Here is a 15,131-nt window from a genome sequence, read left to right as displayed (position 1 = left end):
CATCGTTGCCGGGGAGCTTTAACGGTGTTAGATATATATTTGAGTTTGGTTTTGGAATATGTTCTTTTCCTTCCGTGTTACTAACTTGCTTAAGAAATTATAGGTACAAACATGTCAAACAATGAGCTCGGAAAATTGCCTTAGGAGGACTTAGACGGCGAGGAGGAACAAGTCGATGAGGTACCTCAAGTACCACAACATACTCGAAGAAGCCGGGTACCACATGAAAACATGCCCGTTCCACCCCTACCTCCACCACATCTACCACAAGAAGCTCAACACCGGCTATTGCCCAACAAAAGTTATTTTAGTGCAATAGTCTCTTGACAACTAGGGATTTTAGCCTATTATTTGCTCTCTTTTGCTTAGGTTTTGGGTAAAAAAAAAATGCTAAAGGTAGTCCCGAAAACTAACATAATGTGCTTGCTTGCAGGGTTTGGTCAAAATGAGGCAAATGAGCCAAAATAAGCTCATGAAGGAGTCAAACTTGCACAAGCCAAAGGTTGAAACTGAACCGCGGACCGCGATGGAAAAGCGCGACCGCGTAGGGTTCACTGCTGAGGTGGATAATATTCTGCGGTTGGCGAGATAAAGGTTCAGAGAAGCTGCAATCCAGAGAAAACACCACCGCTGCCCGCGTCTACATTAAGCGGCCGCAAAGTTATCAGACGCGAACGCAGTAGAAATTCTGTTGAGAGCGTGATAAAAGGTTCAAAGACTTGGTAAGTGAAATCTAACTGAAGAACGCGGTCCGCGAACATAATACGCGGCCGGGATTGAAGCTAACGCGGACGCGAATATATTTACGCTGTCCGCGAAACCTAGTCCAGTCCAAGCCCAGTATTGAAGAAATGCGGACCGCGTATATTATTATGCGGCCGCGAAATCTCAAGCGCGGACGCAATCAGAATTACGCGTCAGTGAATACTCCACAGGGTCATTTTTGTCCGAAAATTTTAGCTGTGTATAAATAGATCTTTTTTGACATTTTTAGGTTAAGTTTTGTAAAGCAGAGCACGTGAACTGCTGGTTTTTCCCCTTGTGGGAAATTTTATAATAGATTTACCTTCAAACTTTAGATTTTCATCTTGTACTTTAATATTATGGCTTATATTTCGTCTTCACCTTTGATTTCTGATGTATTCATGAGTAGCTAGACCTCATAGCTAGGGTGGTAACCCAATCCTAGTATGAGTATTTAATGGGTCTTGAATTTTAGGGCTTAATTGTTTATGGGTTAGTGATATTTAGCCCAATTCATGCTAAAATTGTAGAATTAGTGGTTGCAAACACTGATTCATGTCTTTATGACTTAGGCTCTTCTTGAGAAAGAGAGACTAAGTCTAAGAAAATTAGGCTAACAAGGAATTGGGGTGAACTCAAGAGATTGATAGCCTCGATTAAAGCGTTTAACCTAGAGATAGTAATACCCGACTTGAGCCAATTTCATTTGGATTGTGCGAACACCCATTTGGGCTTGAGAAAGCCAAATCAGGCAAAGTCACTCAAATTAGCGAGAGGTATAGAGTGAGCACTTATGTGTGATGGTTATATCACGACCCCAATCGTAACAAGCTTGTCTTAAATTCTTGACATCTATTAGATACTCATCAAGGCGGAAGTCACTACCCTAGTGCCTTTTAACACTTGAAAACTTTTACCAAAAATATTAAACTTAGCTTACACTTGGCATACAATAGTATAAAAATTAGAATAGAATCAATCACAACAATGTTTGGAAATGCAATTAGAAACAACATGTACATCTAGATTAGTTAGATACCCGACTCCAAACCAAATTAACTCCTTGTGAAAATTGATCCTGACCTCATCGGGTAAAACTGCATTGACCACTCTTTGCTACTATATAGTGATGTAGGTTTGGCCACGATCACTTTTTGGCGCCATTGCTGGGGAGTTAGACGGTATTGACTATCTATCTAACTATTTGTGTGTCTTGTTTTTTTTTTTCCTTCTGTTTTTCTAACTTTTGTTTATCTATCGCTTTAGGTACCAAATGGCTCATAATGATGCTCTCGTACATATTCTTCCGGGGGAGAAGGTAGATGACAATGGTGAGGATGAGGTTAATCTAGAACCTCAAGTCCAAAGAAGAGGCCACTAGGCTAATGACAACATTCCAAACCCTCCCCCACCTCCTCCACGGGCAGCACCCCGGGTGCTACCCAACGAAGTTTACGCAAGTGCAATTGTCCCGCCCCGAATTCGGGCGGGAAATTTTCAAATTACAAATGTCATGCTGACCCTATTGGAGCAAAGGCGCTTCTTCACTGGAGCTCCTCATCAAAACGCATACAAGCATCTCAAGGGTTTTGTAGACACATGTTGGGGGAGCAAGTAGACGAGTGTGTCAGAGGACGCTCTGAGATTGAGACTTTTCCCATTTTCACTTAGAGGGAAAGCTTTGGACTGGCTCGAGAGGCTACCCAACCACTCCATACACACATGGTATGAGTTGGCAGAAAAGTTTACAACCAAGTTTTTCTCACCGGGTCATATGGCAAAATTGAGGGATGAGATCTTAGCCTTTAAACAAGAACCTAATGAACCCCTACATGAAATCTGGGAGCGATACCGGATAATGGTCAAGGAATGCCCAAATAATGATATGACTGAAGCAATGATTCAGCAGACATTCTATAGGGGCATCAACACGATCAACTAGTGTGTGGTGAATCAGCTAGCTGGGGGAAAGTTTATGAAGACGCCTTATGCCGATGCTTGTGACATACTTGATGAGATGGCTGACACATCTTCAGCTTGGCAGAGTTGGGCAAATGTTTTTCAGGGTGACCCTAATGTCATCCATCTTCACAAGGAACTTCATGATCACGGACAAGCTATAGCCGAGTTGACAACTACTATGAATCAGTTAGCAAAGGCCCAACTTCAGCAAGTTCAAGGGACAAAGCAAGTAAATTCCATTGAAGGGGTAAATGTCTTGGTCAACGGGAGGAAACAGTGTGGTCAACAAGTGCAAAACAATCAAGATCAATATGAGCAAAGTGGTAGTGGTGACAATCAAGACGATTCTTATGATGATCAAAGTGAGGAAGTGTTATATGCCAATAACTACCAAGGTCAACGGAGCAATGCTCCAAATCAACATTGGAGATCGCAAGGGAACTATCAAAATTGGGGCAACCAAGGCCAAGGGAATTGGAACAATGGCAACAACAATAATCAGAATTGGGGGAACAACAATAACAATTAGGGCGGAAATGGAAACCAAGGGGGTTGGAATAATAATAATCAAGGCAACCGGGGGTCGGGCATCCAAAGGCCCCCGATGTATCAACAACCAAATAATCCGTCTCCATATTCATTTCAAGGGAGAAGTTCTTCAAACAATGAGATAGGGCGAATAGAGAATATGTTCAAACTAATGATGGAAAGGAATGCTGACTCCGATGCCCAAATAGCCTCCCATACTACCTCTATTTGCAACTTGGAAGTACAACTGGGTAAAATTTCTCAAGCATTGAATACTCGCCCTAAGGGGGCACTACCAAGTGATACGGTAGTAAACCCGAAGGGAGGGAACCATATAGGCCATGCTATGGCAGTGACCACAAGAAGCGGTAGAGGTGGAGATGCAAGTACTTCTGATCCAAAGAAGATTGTGAATGAAGATGTTGTGTTGCAAGAAGATGATAAGGTTCAAGCCAATGATGAGAATGTGAATGATGAAGTGAGGATCGATAGCAATGACAATATGGAGGAGACTCAAAATGATGTGAACCCATCTAGGGAACACATGATAGACATACCTGAAATGGAAGTGCCTAAAGCCAAGGCCCCTTTTCCAAGGCCTCCTCCACCATATCCTCAAAGGCTTGCAAAGCAAAATAATGAAATCCAATTCAAGAAGTTTATTGAGATGATGAAAGGTTTGTCAATCAATGTGCCCTTGGTGGAAGCTCTCGAACAAATGTCGGGATATGCCAATTTTATGAAGGAATTGGTAACTAAGAAAAGATCTATGAATTGTGAGACCATCAAATTGACTCATCAAGTTAGTGCCATTGTGCACTCGATGGCTCCAAATCTTGAAGATCCCGGTGCCTTTACAATTCCATGCATCATTGGTAGAGGCGATTTTGCAAAAGCCTTGTGTGATATGGGAGCTAGTATTAATTTGATTCCATATTCCATGTTCACAACACTAGGTATTGAGCAACCAAGAGCTACTTTCATGAGATTACAAATGGCAGATCGGACAATGAAAAGGTCGCTTGGTATTATTGATGATGTTCTAGTCTGGGTCGACAAGTTTATTTTGCCTGTTGATTTTTTGATTCTCGACTGCGAAGTCGACTATGAGGTACCTATAATATTAGGGAACCTTTCTTAACAACAGGGAAGGCATTGGTGGATGTGGAAGCATGGGAGCTCACCTTCCGAGTGTGCGATGAAAAAGTTGTATTCCACGTGTGCAAATCAATGAGGAAACCAAATAGCAATGAAGTTTGCTCTTTTGTGGATCATGTGACAGAGGTGATAGTTGATGAAACGAGTGCCATGATCAATATGGAAGACCCTTTGGAAGCTGTGTTGCTAAACCATGCGGATGATGAAAAGGAAGGCTTGGTTGAATGTGCAAATGCGTTGCAAGGAATGGGATCCTACTCATATGGGCCCCATAAACTTTCATTGGACTTGGAAAATTGGAAGACTCCACCAACAAAGCCCTCAATCGAAGAGCTACCAACATTGGAGTTGAAACCTTTGCCTTCACACCTCAGGTATGAATTCTTAGGCCCTTCTTCCACATTACCTGTTATTCTTTCTGCTTGCCTAACTAACGTGCAGGTATACTCCACCCTTGCGGTGCTTCAAATAAGGAAAAAGGCAATTGGATGGACTTTGGCCGACATTCGGGGTATAAGCCCTGCCTTTTGCATGCACAAAATTATACTAGAGGATGATGCCAAACACTCTGTGGAACATCAAAGGAGGTTGAACGAGGCTATGCAAGAGGTCATCAAGAAGGAAATTGTCAAGTGGCTTGATGCAGGGGTTATGTACCCTATTTCGGATAGCTTATGGACTTCACCGGTACAATGTGTACCGAAGAAGGGGGGTATGACTATGGTCACAAACGAGAAAAATGAGTTGATCCCCACTTGTACTGTCACCGGATGGAGGGTACGTATGGACTAAATAAAGCCAAAAAAAGTAACCCGCAAAGACCATTTTTCATTGCCCTTTCTTGATCAAATGTTGGACAAACTTGCCGGGCGTGCCTACTATTGCTTTTTGGATGGGTACTCAGGATACAACCAGATTCTCATTGCACCGGAGGACCAAGAGAAAACCACCTTCACATGTCCGTATGGCACATTTGCATTCTCACAGATGCCGTTTGGCTTGTGTAATGCACCGGCTACCTTTCAACAGTGTATGATGGCAATATTTACAGATATGGTGGAAGACGTCTTCAAATTGTTCATGGATGATTTTAGTGTTGTGGGGGACTCATTTGAATAATGCTTGGATAATCTTGACAAAGTGTTGGCCCGATGTGAAGAGACCAACCTAGTGCTTAATTGGGAAAAATGCCACTTTATGGTTAAGAAGGGCATTGTCCTCGGCCATAAGATCTCAAAGGACGGTATTGAAGTGGATAAAGCAAAGATTGAAGTTATTTCAAAACTCCCTGCTCCTACTTCCGTCAAGGCAGTTAGGAGCTTTCTTGGGCACACGGGATTTCTACCGAAGGTTCATTAAGGATTTCTCAAAAGTGGTGAACCTCTTGTGCAAGCTGCAAGAAAAGGATGCAAAGTTTATGTTCAATGAAGATTGCATGAAAGCTTTTGAGCTTCTCAAGTATAAATTGACAACCACTCCCATCATCACCGTACCCAATTGGAACTTACCATTTGAGCTCATGTATGATGCTAGTGACGTTGCGGTAGGAGCAGTTTTGGGGCAAAGGGTCAACAAGATATTTCATCTGGTCTATTATGCAAGAAAAATGATGAATAACGCCCAAGTCAATTATACGGTGACCGAGAAAGCGTTATTAGCCATTGTATTCGCCATGGAAATGTTCAGGCCATATCCCATGGGTGCCAAAGTGATTGTGCACACCGATCATGCGGCACTCCGTTACTTGATGACCAAGAAGAACTCGAAGGCTAGGTTGATGAGATGGGTTCTTCTACTTCAAGAGTTTGACCTTGAAATCATTGATAGAAAAGGAAGTGATAATCAAGTGACGGACCACTTGTCCTGCTTAGAAGAGGAGGGAATGCCCCACAATGGCCTCGAAATCAATGATTCATTCCTGGATGAACAACTCCTCTCCATGTCTTTGAATGGTATGCCTTGGTTCGCCGATGTGGCTAACTTTCTTGTGACCGGCGTTGTCCTGAGTGAGCTCTCTTCTAACCAAAGGAAGAAACTCAAATGGGACAGCTTGGATTATTATTGGGACGAGCCCTATCTTTTCAAGATTTTCAATGATGGTGTGATCCGGAGATGTGTCCCGGAAGAGGAGCAAATGAATATTCTTGATCCTTGCCATTCCTCACCCTACGGTGGTCATCATGGTGGGGCAAGAACTGCTTCAAAGGTTCTTAGCATTGGATTTTATTGGCCTAACCTGTATAAAGATGCAAGTGATCTTGTTAAGAGGTGTGATGAATGCCAAAGAGCTGGTAGAATTTCCAAGAAGGATGAAATGCCTCTCACCACTATTCTTGAGATCGATATTTTTGACGTGTGGGAGATAGACTTCATGGGGCCATTTGTGAGTTTCTTTGGTAACACTTATATTCTGGTTACTGTTGATTATGTTTCCAAGTGGGTTGAAGCTGTAGCTTTGCCCAACAATGAGGCACGGAGTGTGGTGGCATTCCTAAAGAAAAATATCTTCACATGGTTTGGCACCCCTCGGGCAATCATCAGTGATGGGGGTTCTCATTTCTGCAATAAGGCTTTCGACACTTTGCTTTCCAAGTATGGTGTCAATCATAAGGTGTCAACCCCTTATCATCCCCAGGCTAGTGGACAAGTTAAGGTCTCCAACAGGGAGATAAAGAGCATATTATCAAAAACTGTCAATGCAAACCGGGCGGATTGGTCAAAGAAACCTGACGATGCTTTGTGGGCTTATAGAGCTGTGTACAAGACTCCAATTGGTATGTCTCCGTACCGGTTGGTATTTGGGAAAGCATGCCATCTTCTGGTTGCGTTAGAGCATAAGGCCATGTGGGTGCTCAAGAAGTTAAACCTTGAATGGGATGTAGAAGCCAACCTCCGGGTAGAGCAACTCAATGAACTTGATGAATTTCGGTTTCATGCTTATTCCAGCTCGTCCTTGTATAAGGACAAGATGAAGTACTTACATGAGAAATATGCCCGGAACAAAGAATTCAAGGAGGGTGACTTGGTTCTTCTATTCAACTCCCGGTTACGACTATTTCCGGGAAAGCTCAAGTTAAAATGTAGTGGCCCCTTTGAGGTGGTGCACGTGACTCTGTTTGGTGCTCTTGACTTGAAAAACAAAGATGGTGAAATCTTCAGAGTTAATGGGCAGCGAGTGAAGCATTACCTCGACAAGTTTGATGACAACCATGTGGTAGCCTTGATCAATTTCCAATGATATTGGTAACATGCGTCGTGCCGCGACGTTAAATCAGGCACATCTTGGGAGGCAACCCATGTGTTTTCTTTCTTCTTTGATTTCCTTCTTAGATCAGGCTTTATTTTGAACTAACTGGTTGTGAGTTTTGTGTAGGAATTGTTTATGCAGTACAAGACTGTTGCTAAAAATATTTGCCTAAGAGTGGAGAATTACGCGGACCGCGCTCAAAATTTTGCGGTCAGCGAGAGCTTTTCGCAGGGGCGTATGTTGTCAGCGGACGTGGATTTGAAAAGTCTAGAATATCAACTCTCTGAAGTTGTATTCACGTCTGCGTTCGTAATATTGTAGTCCACGTTAATATTATGCGGCCACGCCCGTTATTCCGCTCTCAGCGGACCTGTTTCTGAAAAGGTTCTTCAAAAGGTAAAAAGCGCGGACGTGGTGGAATTACGCGGACCGAACTCAGGTGACCTCTGGGGTTGGTATAAATAAGAAGTCCTTAGGTCTTTTAAACTTTTTCGAACCCACGCTCTCAACGAAATAGGCCACTGTTCATCTTCCATTTCTTAAAATTTCAATTTCATATCTCATTAATCAAGAAGATATTTCCTACTACAAATCCACATCTGGTATGCTCAAATCTTTACATTAATTTCATCTTTTGATTTTCTTTTCTTCTACTTTAAATTTTTTTTTAGGTTAGGGTTTAATACATGCCAAAATCTCAATATCATGCTTAATTGATGCTTATATATATCCATGTGGGTAATTATTTTCCATGCCTAATGGGGGATAGGGTTATTAACTATGCATGTTAATTGCATTAATTTTTGCACTTAGTGAAAGCCCTAGGTTTCAAATGTTCTAGAGCCAGTGTTGTTTGAACTTCACAGACCGTGGTCCATTTTTATGCGGTCCGCGTTCTCTAATTTGTGAGAAGTTGAGTACGGTTGCATGTTTGCAGACGCAGTGATTTTTTCACGGTCCGCGTTTGAACTTACGCGGCCGCGTCCAAATAATTCGCGGTCTGCGCTCATGAGTTGTAGAGAGTTTGGAAATTGCTTCCGCGGCCGCGTCCAATTTTATGCTATCCGCGTTTGATCTTTCGCGGCCGCGTCCCAAATTATGCTGCCAGCAGAAACCAATGTTCAGAGAATTGGTAGTCTGATCCCAACTCATTTGCGGCCGCACTTATCTTTACGCGAACCACGCTGACCCTTCCGCGGCCGCGCCTCTTTTATGCTGTCAGCGGAACCCTGTTTTGAGAAACACTTTGATCATTTCATCTGCTGTCCTCTGCCAATTCATTGAACCACAATACTAATGATCTTTCACTAAATGTGTGTGCAGATAATAGTGCAATCTCGTGATGGTCCCGACAAATCCAAAGAAAGGGGAGATTCCTCCCGCTGCCGAGGCAAAGGGAAGCAGATTGCATCCTTAGCACCTTAGAAGACTATTGGCAAAAAGGCACCACCTGTGTGACCTCAGGCTGACTCCTCGGACATTAGTGAATAGCTCCCTTCCCGGGAGATTTTTGAGGGAGAATCTGAACAACCCCCCAAGGTGCAATCTCAACCTTTCCGTCTCATCGATCAATCCACCTCCGCATCTGAGCCGGATGATAGCTCAGAAGGAGATAGTGAGACTTCAGCACCTCCTCCCCCACCTGCTGTAACTCCGGCCTCAACAACTGCTCCTATTGATATGGATGATGAAAAAGAGGTTCCGGATGACGGGAGAGGAGGTGATACACATGAGGGAGGGTTGAGTAGATCAAGGAAGACGGTAATGTGGCAAGATCGGTTTGTGAGTGAGAAGGCCTACCACAAATTTCGGGAATGGTGTCCACAAAGGACGCTCACCCTTGAGCATCATTTCATAGAAATGGACCTTCTCCCTCACAACCCGAATGTGAAGTGACAATTTGATGAAAGAGTAGGATGGGAATTCTTCACTAGCAAGTTGCCGAAAGCAAATGAGTACCTAGTCAATGAATTTTACGCCAATGTTGCCCACATAAAAAAGGGCACCCATGTGACTAAGGTACGAAACAAGAAGATTTGGTTTGATGGCACAACGTTGAATACATATGCCAGGTTTGATGATGTAGACGCTGCTCTATACATACAGAAGTTGGCATTAGATGAAGAAGCCCGTACATAGTTAGTAGAGGTGATAGCCATACCAGGGACAACACCGCCCTGGCTTACATCGGTAGTCTCAATTGCCAGAAACATCCTTAGCTTTGAAGCAAAAGGGTGGTGCACCTTCGTCTGCAGCCGCCTTGATCCGTGCCAGCATGACAGTGACATTCCACTTTCCCGAGCGATCCTCATAGCATCCATCATGGCAGGTTACCCGGTAAATATGGGGAACCTCATGGCCCAGAACATATCCAAGGCAACCAGGAAGGAAGAATGGTCTTAACCTTACCCCAATTTCATCACTATGTACCTAGAGGACCAGCGGGTTGAGGGGAGACACTTTGACACGAAGGTGAAGCCGTAAAGGCCCTTCTTCTCGTACAGCCTTCAGGGTCCAGACAACCCCAAGTCCAAGGGTGAATCCACCACCTCCACTGGCCAGTCTGAAGAGCCAGGGGTAGTGGCCACTAGGTCCGTGCCTTCCACAGCCGAGGGGTCTTCTGCTGCCATGCCACATCTATCCTCCGGGCCATCCACTTCTATCCCACCATCAGTGCCTTCTTCATCAACTTACCCTCAGACTGCACTGAGGGTAAATCAGACTTTGGCCGGCATCAACAACTGGATGCAGGTAGCTACATCAAAGCTATCTGCCTTATCCAGTGCAGTAGCAGCTCAGGCAGTTCCAGCACAGTTCTAGATGCCTCCATCAGTGGAGGAATCATTGAAGAGTATTCTTGAAAATCAAAAGAAGATTCTGGAGTCTCTGGGTGCGCATGAAAAGGTAATCAAGGAGCTGGGTAAATAGGTGAGGAAAGTGAAGAAGGGTCAAGAAGAGTTGAAGAAGGAGGTGGCAAAGCTCACTTCCACCGGTGATATTCCTCTAGATCTCCTTATAGGAGAGGCTGCCCATGCAGCACAGACAACTCAGCCAACACAGGTACTAGAGCAGGAGACTGATAGAGAGCCGGTGAGGAGAGTGGTGATACCCCAGAGGGAGGGCTTGTAGATTGAGATGGAGGATCCCGAGGGAGGTGATGAGTCTGGCCAGCCACAGGACCCCACCAGTGACTCCATGCAGATAGAGGCCTCATAGGGAGTTCTCTTTACTCTCTATCCCTCCCGTATTCTATTTTTGCTTTTAGCATTGAGGACAATGCTAATTTTTATTTGGGGGGTGGCCTTATTTTTATATGATGATTTTGATGATTGGTCTGTAATAACTTTGATACTATTTTTCTTTATTCTCTACTTATTGCACTTTCATTTTCGTACTTTTCACTTTTGGTATGTATATAAAATTACCATTCCATGTATATATTCATCCCCATTTTGTGTATATTGTTTTCAATCCCCTATTGTACATATTCAGTTTATTTTCCGTATTTTACTTTATAACTTCTTTTGTAATTATCCTTAATAGCTTAGCTTCTTATTTCATTTAGTAGTTTCTTTTTGAATTTGTAGCTTCTTGTTTTTTACAATATTTCGTGATCAATAAGCCTTTGGTTTTCTTAATGCCATGGTTCTTTCCAAAGGTGAAATTTGTGTGAACCGGGTGGCTCTTCCCAATGATGGATGGCGTGACAACCTTCTTAAGGGATTGAGTCTGTTTTTCTTTCTGTTTTGATATATAGTAGTAATGAATAAAAGTGTATCAAGCAGACTTCACTTGGTACCAACACATTTACCTTCGACCTCATGGTTAGAGACAAGTTGGTTGAAGAGATTAGCTCTAGTTGTGACCTTTAGACTCTTGAGTTGACTAAAACTATCATCAAGTGGTTTTTGTGAGCCATCTGTGATCTTCAATCTTAGCTAAGGTTATTGTGGGACCTTGACTCTATTCTCTTTAACAATCCAGTAGCTTGAGAGGTGAGGTATTGCATTGCAAGTCCAAGTACCTTGCCAACAAGTCTAGAACTTGCCTCGAATGTTTTTCTAGGCGAAATTCTAAGTGTAGCTCGACTTGAGAAGTGATTATAGGCTCTCCTTGGTTCCATGTGAATTTGAAAACATCCATAGCCTATCACTATAATGTCCTTAGTCAACCCCTTTGAGCCTAAGCCTTTTTCATTCAATAACCACATTACAAGCCTCCATCGGTTCTATAATGACCCTCATTTGGCACCCAATCTTTCCTTAGCACTCATGATGAACAATAGTTAAAAATATAAGTTTGGGGGAGAGACAAGGAATTTCAAAGTGATGAATGATGCAAAGAACAAAAGGAATTGATGAAAAAGAAAGGCAAAGAAAAGGATATAAAAATGATGTTTAAAAAAAAAGAAGTATGTCAAAAAGAAAAGCAAAGGTTGAAAGGATTCAAGAAAACAATATTGAAAGGCTTGGAATGATGAGAAAAGGAGAAAAATGTTCGTCATAAAGAAGAAAGAGTGACAAAGTGTCTTTCTAGTTCCCCTAAGGAAGAAGAAAATGACTCAAAGAGTCAAGAAATCATGAGCCGAATTGAGAAAATATAGTGTTTAAGGAAAGATGATACCATCGTAGTTCATTAGGTCCGACCTTGATCCAAAAAGCCTTCATTACATCCCGCTAAAGCCCTATAGGATTTCAAGTTGAGTGAGTTTACATTAGTGGTGATTTACATGAGGGGCAAGCCTATGGTAATTAGAGACGGACTTGTGGCATTCTTTTGAGAGTGATGAGCGCACTTCTTTACAATCACGATTTTGAGTGTCACATTATATAAGGTGAGATGAGCTCATAGAGAGTAGAGGAAATGAAGTCTGGGATCCACAACGACCTATGTGAGATCGAGGTTCCTTGATGAATTGAATCAACTCTTGATGGTCTTGTGTCACATTAGACCTATGAAACTCAAAAAGTGGTAGCATAATGTTGTTGATAATGCATTTGTGTTGAGGGTAATTGTTAGTTCCAATTGATGTTGATGAAGTCACCTTAGGACAGTTGAGATTTTCCTTTCTTTTTTTTACGGAGGTGGGAATTACCTTATTTGCTTGAGGACAAGCAAAAGCTTAAGTTTTGGGGAGTTGACAACTAGGGATTTTAGCCTATTATTTGCTCTCTTTTGCTTAGGTTTTGGGTAAACAAATGCTAAAGGTAGTCCCGAAAACTAACATAATGTGCTTGCTTGCAGGGTTTGGTCAAAATGAGGAAAAGGAGCCAAAATAAGCTCATGAAGGAGCCAAACTTGCACAAGCCAAAGGCTAAAACTAAACCGCAGACCGCGATGGAAAAGTGTGGCCGCGTAAGGTTCACCGCTGAGGCGGATAATATTCCGCAGTCGGCGAGATAGAGGTTCAGAGAAGCTGCAATCCAGAGAAAACACCACTGCTGCCCGCGTCTACATTACGCGGCCGCGATGGAAATTCCGCTGGGAGCGTGATAAAAGGTTCAGAGACTTGGCAAGTGAAACCTAACTGAAGAATGCGGTCCACGAACATAATACACGACCGCGATTGAAGCTAACGCGGACGCAGATGTATTTACGCTGTCCGCGAAACCTAGTCCAGTCCAAGCCAGTATTGAAGAAACGCGGTCCACACTTATTATTATATGGCCGCGAAAGCTCAAGAGCGGACGCGATCAGAATTACGCGTCTGCGAATACTCCGCAGGGGCATTTTTGTCCAAAATTTTAGGTGTGTATAAATAGATCTTTTTGAAATTTTTAGGTTATGTTTTGTAAAGCAGAGCACGTGAACGGTTGGTTTTTCCCCTTTTGGGCAATTTTATAATAGATTTACCTTCAAACTTTAGATTTTCATCTGTATTCATGAGTAGCTAGACTCCATAGCTAGGGTGGTGACCCAATCCTAGTGTAGGTATTTAATGAGTCTTGAAGTTTATGGCTTAAATGTTTATGAGTTAGTGATATTTAGCCCAATTCATGCTAAAATTGTAGAATTAGTGGTTGCAAACATTGATTCATGTCTTTATGACTTAGGCTCTTCTTGAGAAAGAGAGACTAAGTCTAGAAAAATTAGGCTAACAAGGAATTGGGGTGAACTCAAGAGATTGATAGCCCCGATTAAAGCATTAAACCTAGAGATAGTAATACCTGACTTGAGCCAATTTCATTTGGATTGTACGAACACCTATTTGGGCTTGAGAAAGCCAAATTAGGAAAAGTCACTCAAACTACCGAGAGGTATAGAGTGAGCACTTATGTGTGATGGTTATATCACGACCCCAATCGTAACAAGCTTGTCTTAAATTCTTGACATCCATTAGATACTCACCCAGGCGGAAGTCACTACCCTAGTGCCTTTTAACACTTGAAAACTTTCACAAAAAATATTGTACTTAGCTTACACTTGGCATACAATAGTATAAAAATTAGAATAGAATCAATCACAACAATGTTTGGAAGTGCAATTAGAAATAACTCGCACATCTAGATTAGTTAGATACCCGACTCTAAACCAAATTAACTCCCTGTGGAAATCGATCCCGACCTCATCGGGTAAAACTGCATCGACCACTATATAGTGGTGTAGGTTTGGCCACGATCACTCCCCGTATTAGGGCGGGTAACTTTAAAATCACCAACGTGGTGCTCACTCTACTTGAGAAACGTGGCTTCTTCACCGGTGCACTAACCTAGAATACTTACAAACATTTGAAGGGCTTTGTGAATACATGTTGGGGGAGAAAGAACACTAATGTTTTTGAGGATGCATTGAGGCTAAGATTCTTTCCCTTCTCTATACAGGGGAAAGCTTTAGATTGGTTGGAACGTTTGCCGAACCATTCAATTCACACTTGGGATGAGTTGGCGGCCAAGTTCATTGCTAAGGTTTTCTCTCCCGGGCACATGGCTACACTTCGAGATGAGATCTTGGCATTCAAATAAGAGCCGAATGAAGAACTACACGAAATTTAGGAGCAGTATAGAACAATGGTTAAGGAATGTCCCAACAACGATATGACGAAAAATATTTTTCAACAAACCTTTTATCGTGGGATTAACACAACCAAACAATTTGTAGTGAATCAACTAGTCGGTGGTAACTTTATGACTACACCTTATGCATAGGCGTGTGGCATCTTAGATGAGATGGCGGAGATATCATCGGCTTGGCAATCCCGGGGCAATTTCCCACAAGGTGATCCAAATATGATCCACCTCCACAAAAAATTGCAAGACTATGGGCAAGCCATTGTCGATTTGACCACTACCATGACTCAACTAGCAAAGGCCCAACTAAATCAAGTACAAGCACCTAAGCAAGTTCATGCTATGGAAGGAGTGAATGTTTTGGTGAACAAGAAGAGGATCAAGAGTCCACAAATGCAAACCCGAGTGGAGAACTATGTGCAAGATGATGGCGGTTTTGATCAAGATGATTCTTATAATGAGCAATAGGAAGAAGTGCAATATAT

At 42.6% G+C, this 15,131-nt stretch overlaps 1 protein-coding gene across 1 annotated transcript; it reads left to right on the top strand.

Annotated features, from left to right (window-relative positions):
- Positions 1-3,409: 3,409 nt before the first annotated feature.
- On the top strand, positions 3,410-14,601 carry LOC138891503 (uncharacterized). The gene is made up of 10 exons (XM_070174837.1): positions 3,410-4,259; positions 4,382-4,739; positions 5,701-6,630; positions 6,679-6,984; positions 7,057-7,606; positions 9,131-9,417; positions 9,712-9,777; positions 10,144-10,438; positions 10,568-10,699; positions 14,461-14,601. The coding sequence occupies exons 1-10, from the start codon at positions 3,410-3,412 to the stop codon at positions 14,599-14,601; spliced, it is 3,915 nt and encodes a 1,304-aa protein (XP_070030938.1).
- The last annotated feature ends 530 nt before the right edge of the window (positions 14,602-15,131 follow it).

This window comes from Nicotiana tomentosiformis, chromosome 1 (genome assembly GCF_000390325.3).
Source record: "Nicotiana tomentosiformis chromosome 1, ASM39032v3, whole genome shotgun sequence".
Classification (NCBI taxonomy): Eukaryota; Viridiplantae; Streptophyta; class Magnoliopsida; order Solanales; family Solanaceae; genus Nicotiana; species Nicotiana tomentosiformis.
The sequence above is the reverse complement of the archived record's forward strand: the minus strand, read 5'-3'. Positions and strand labels throughout refer to the sequence as shown.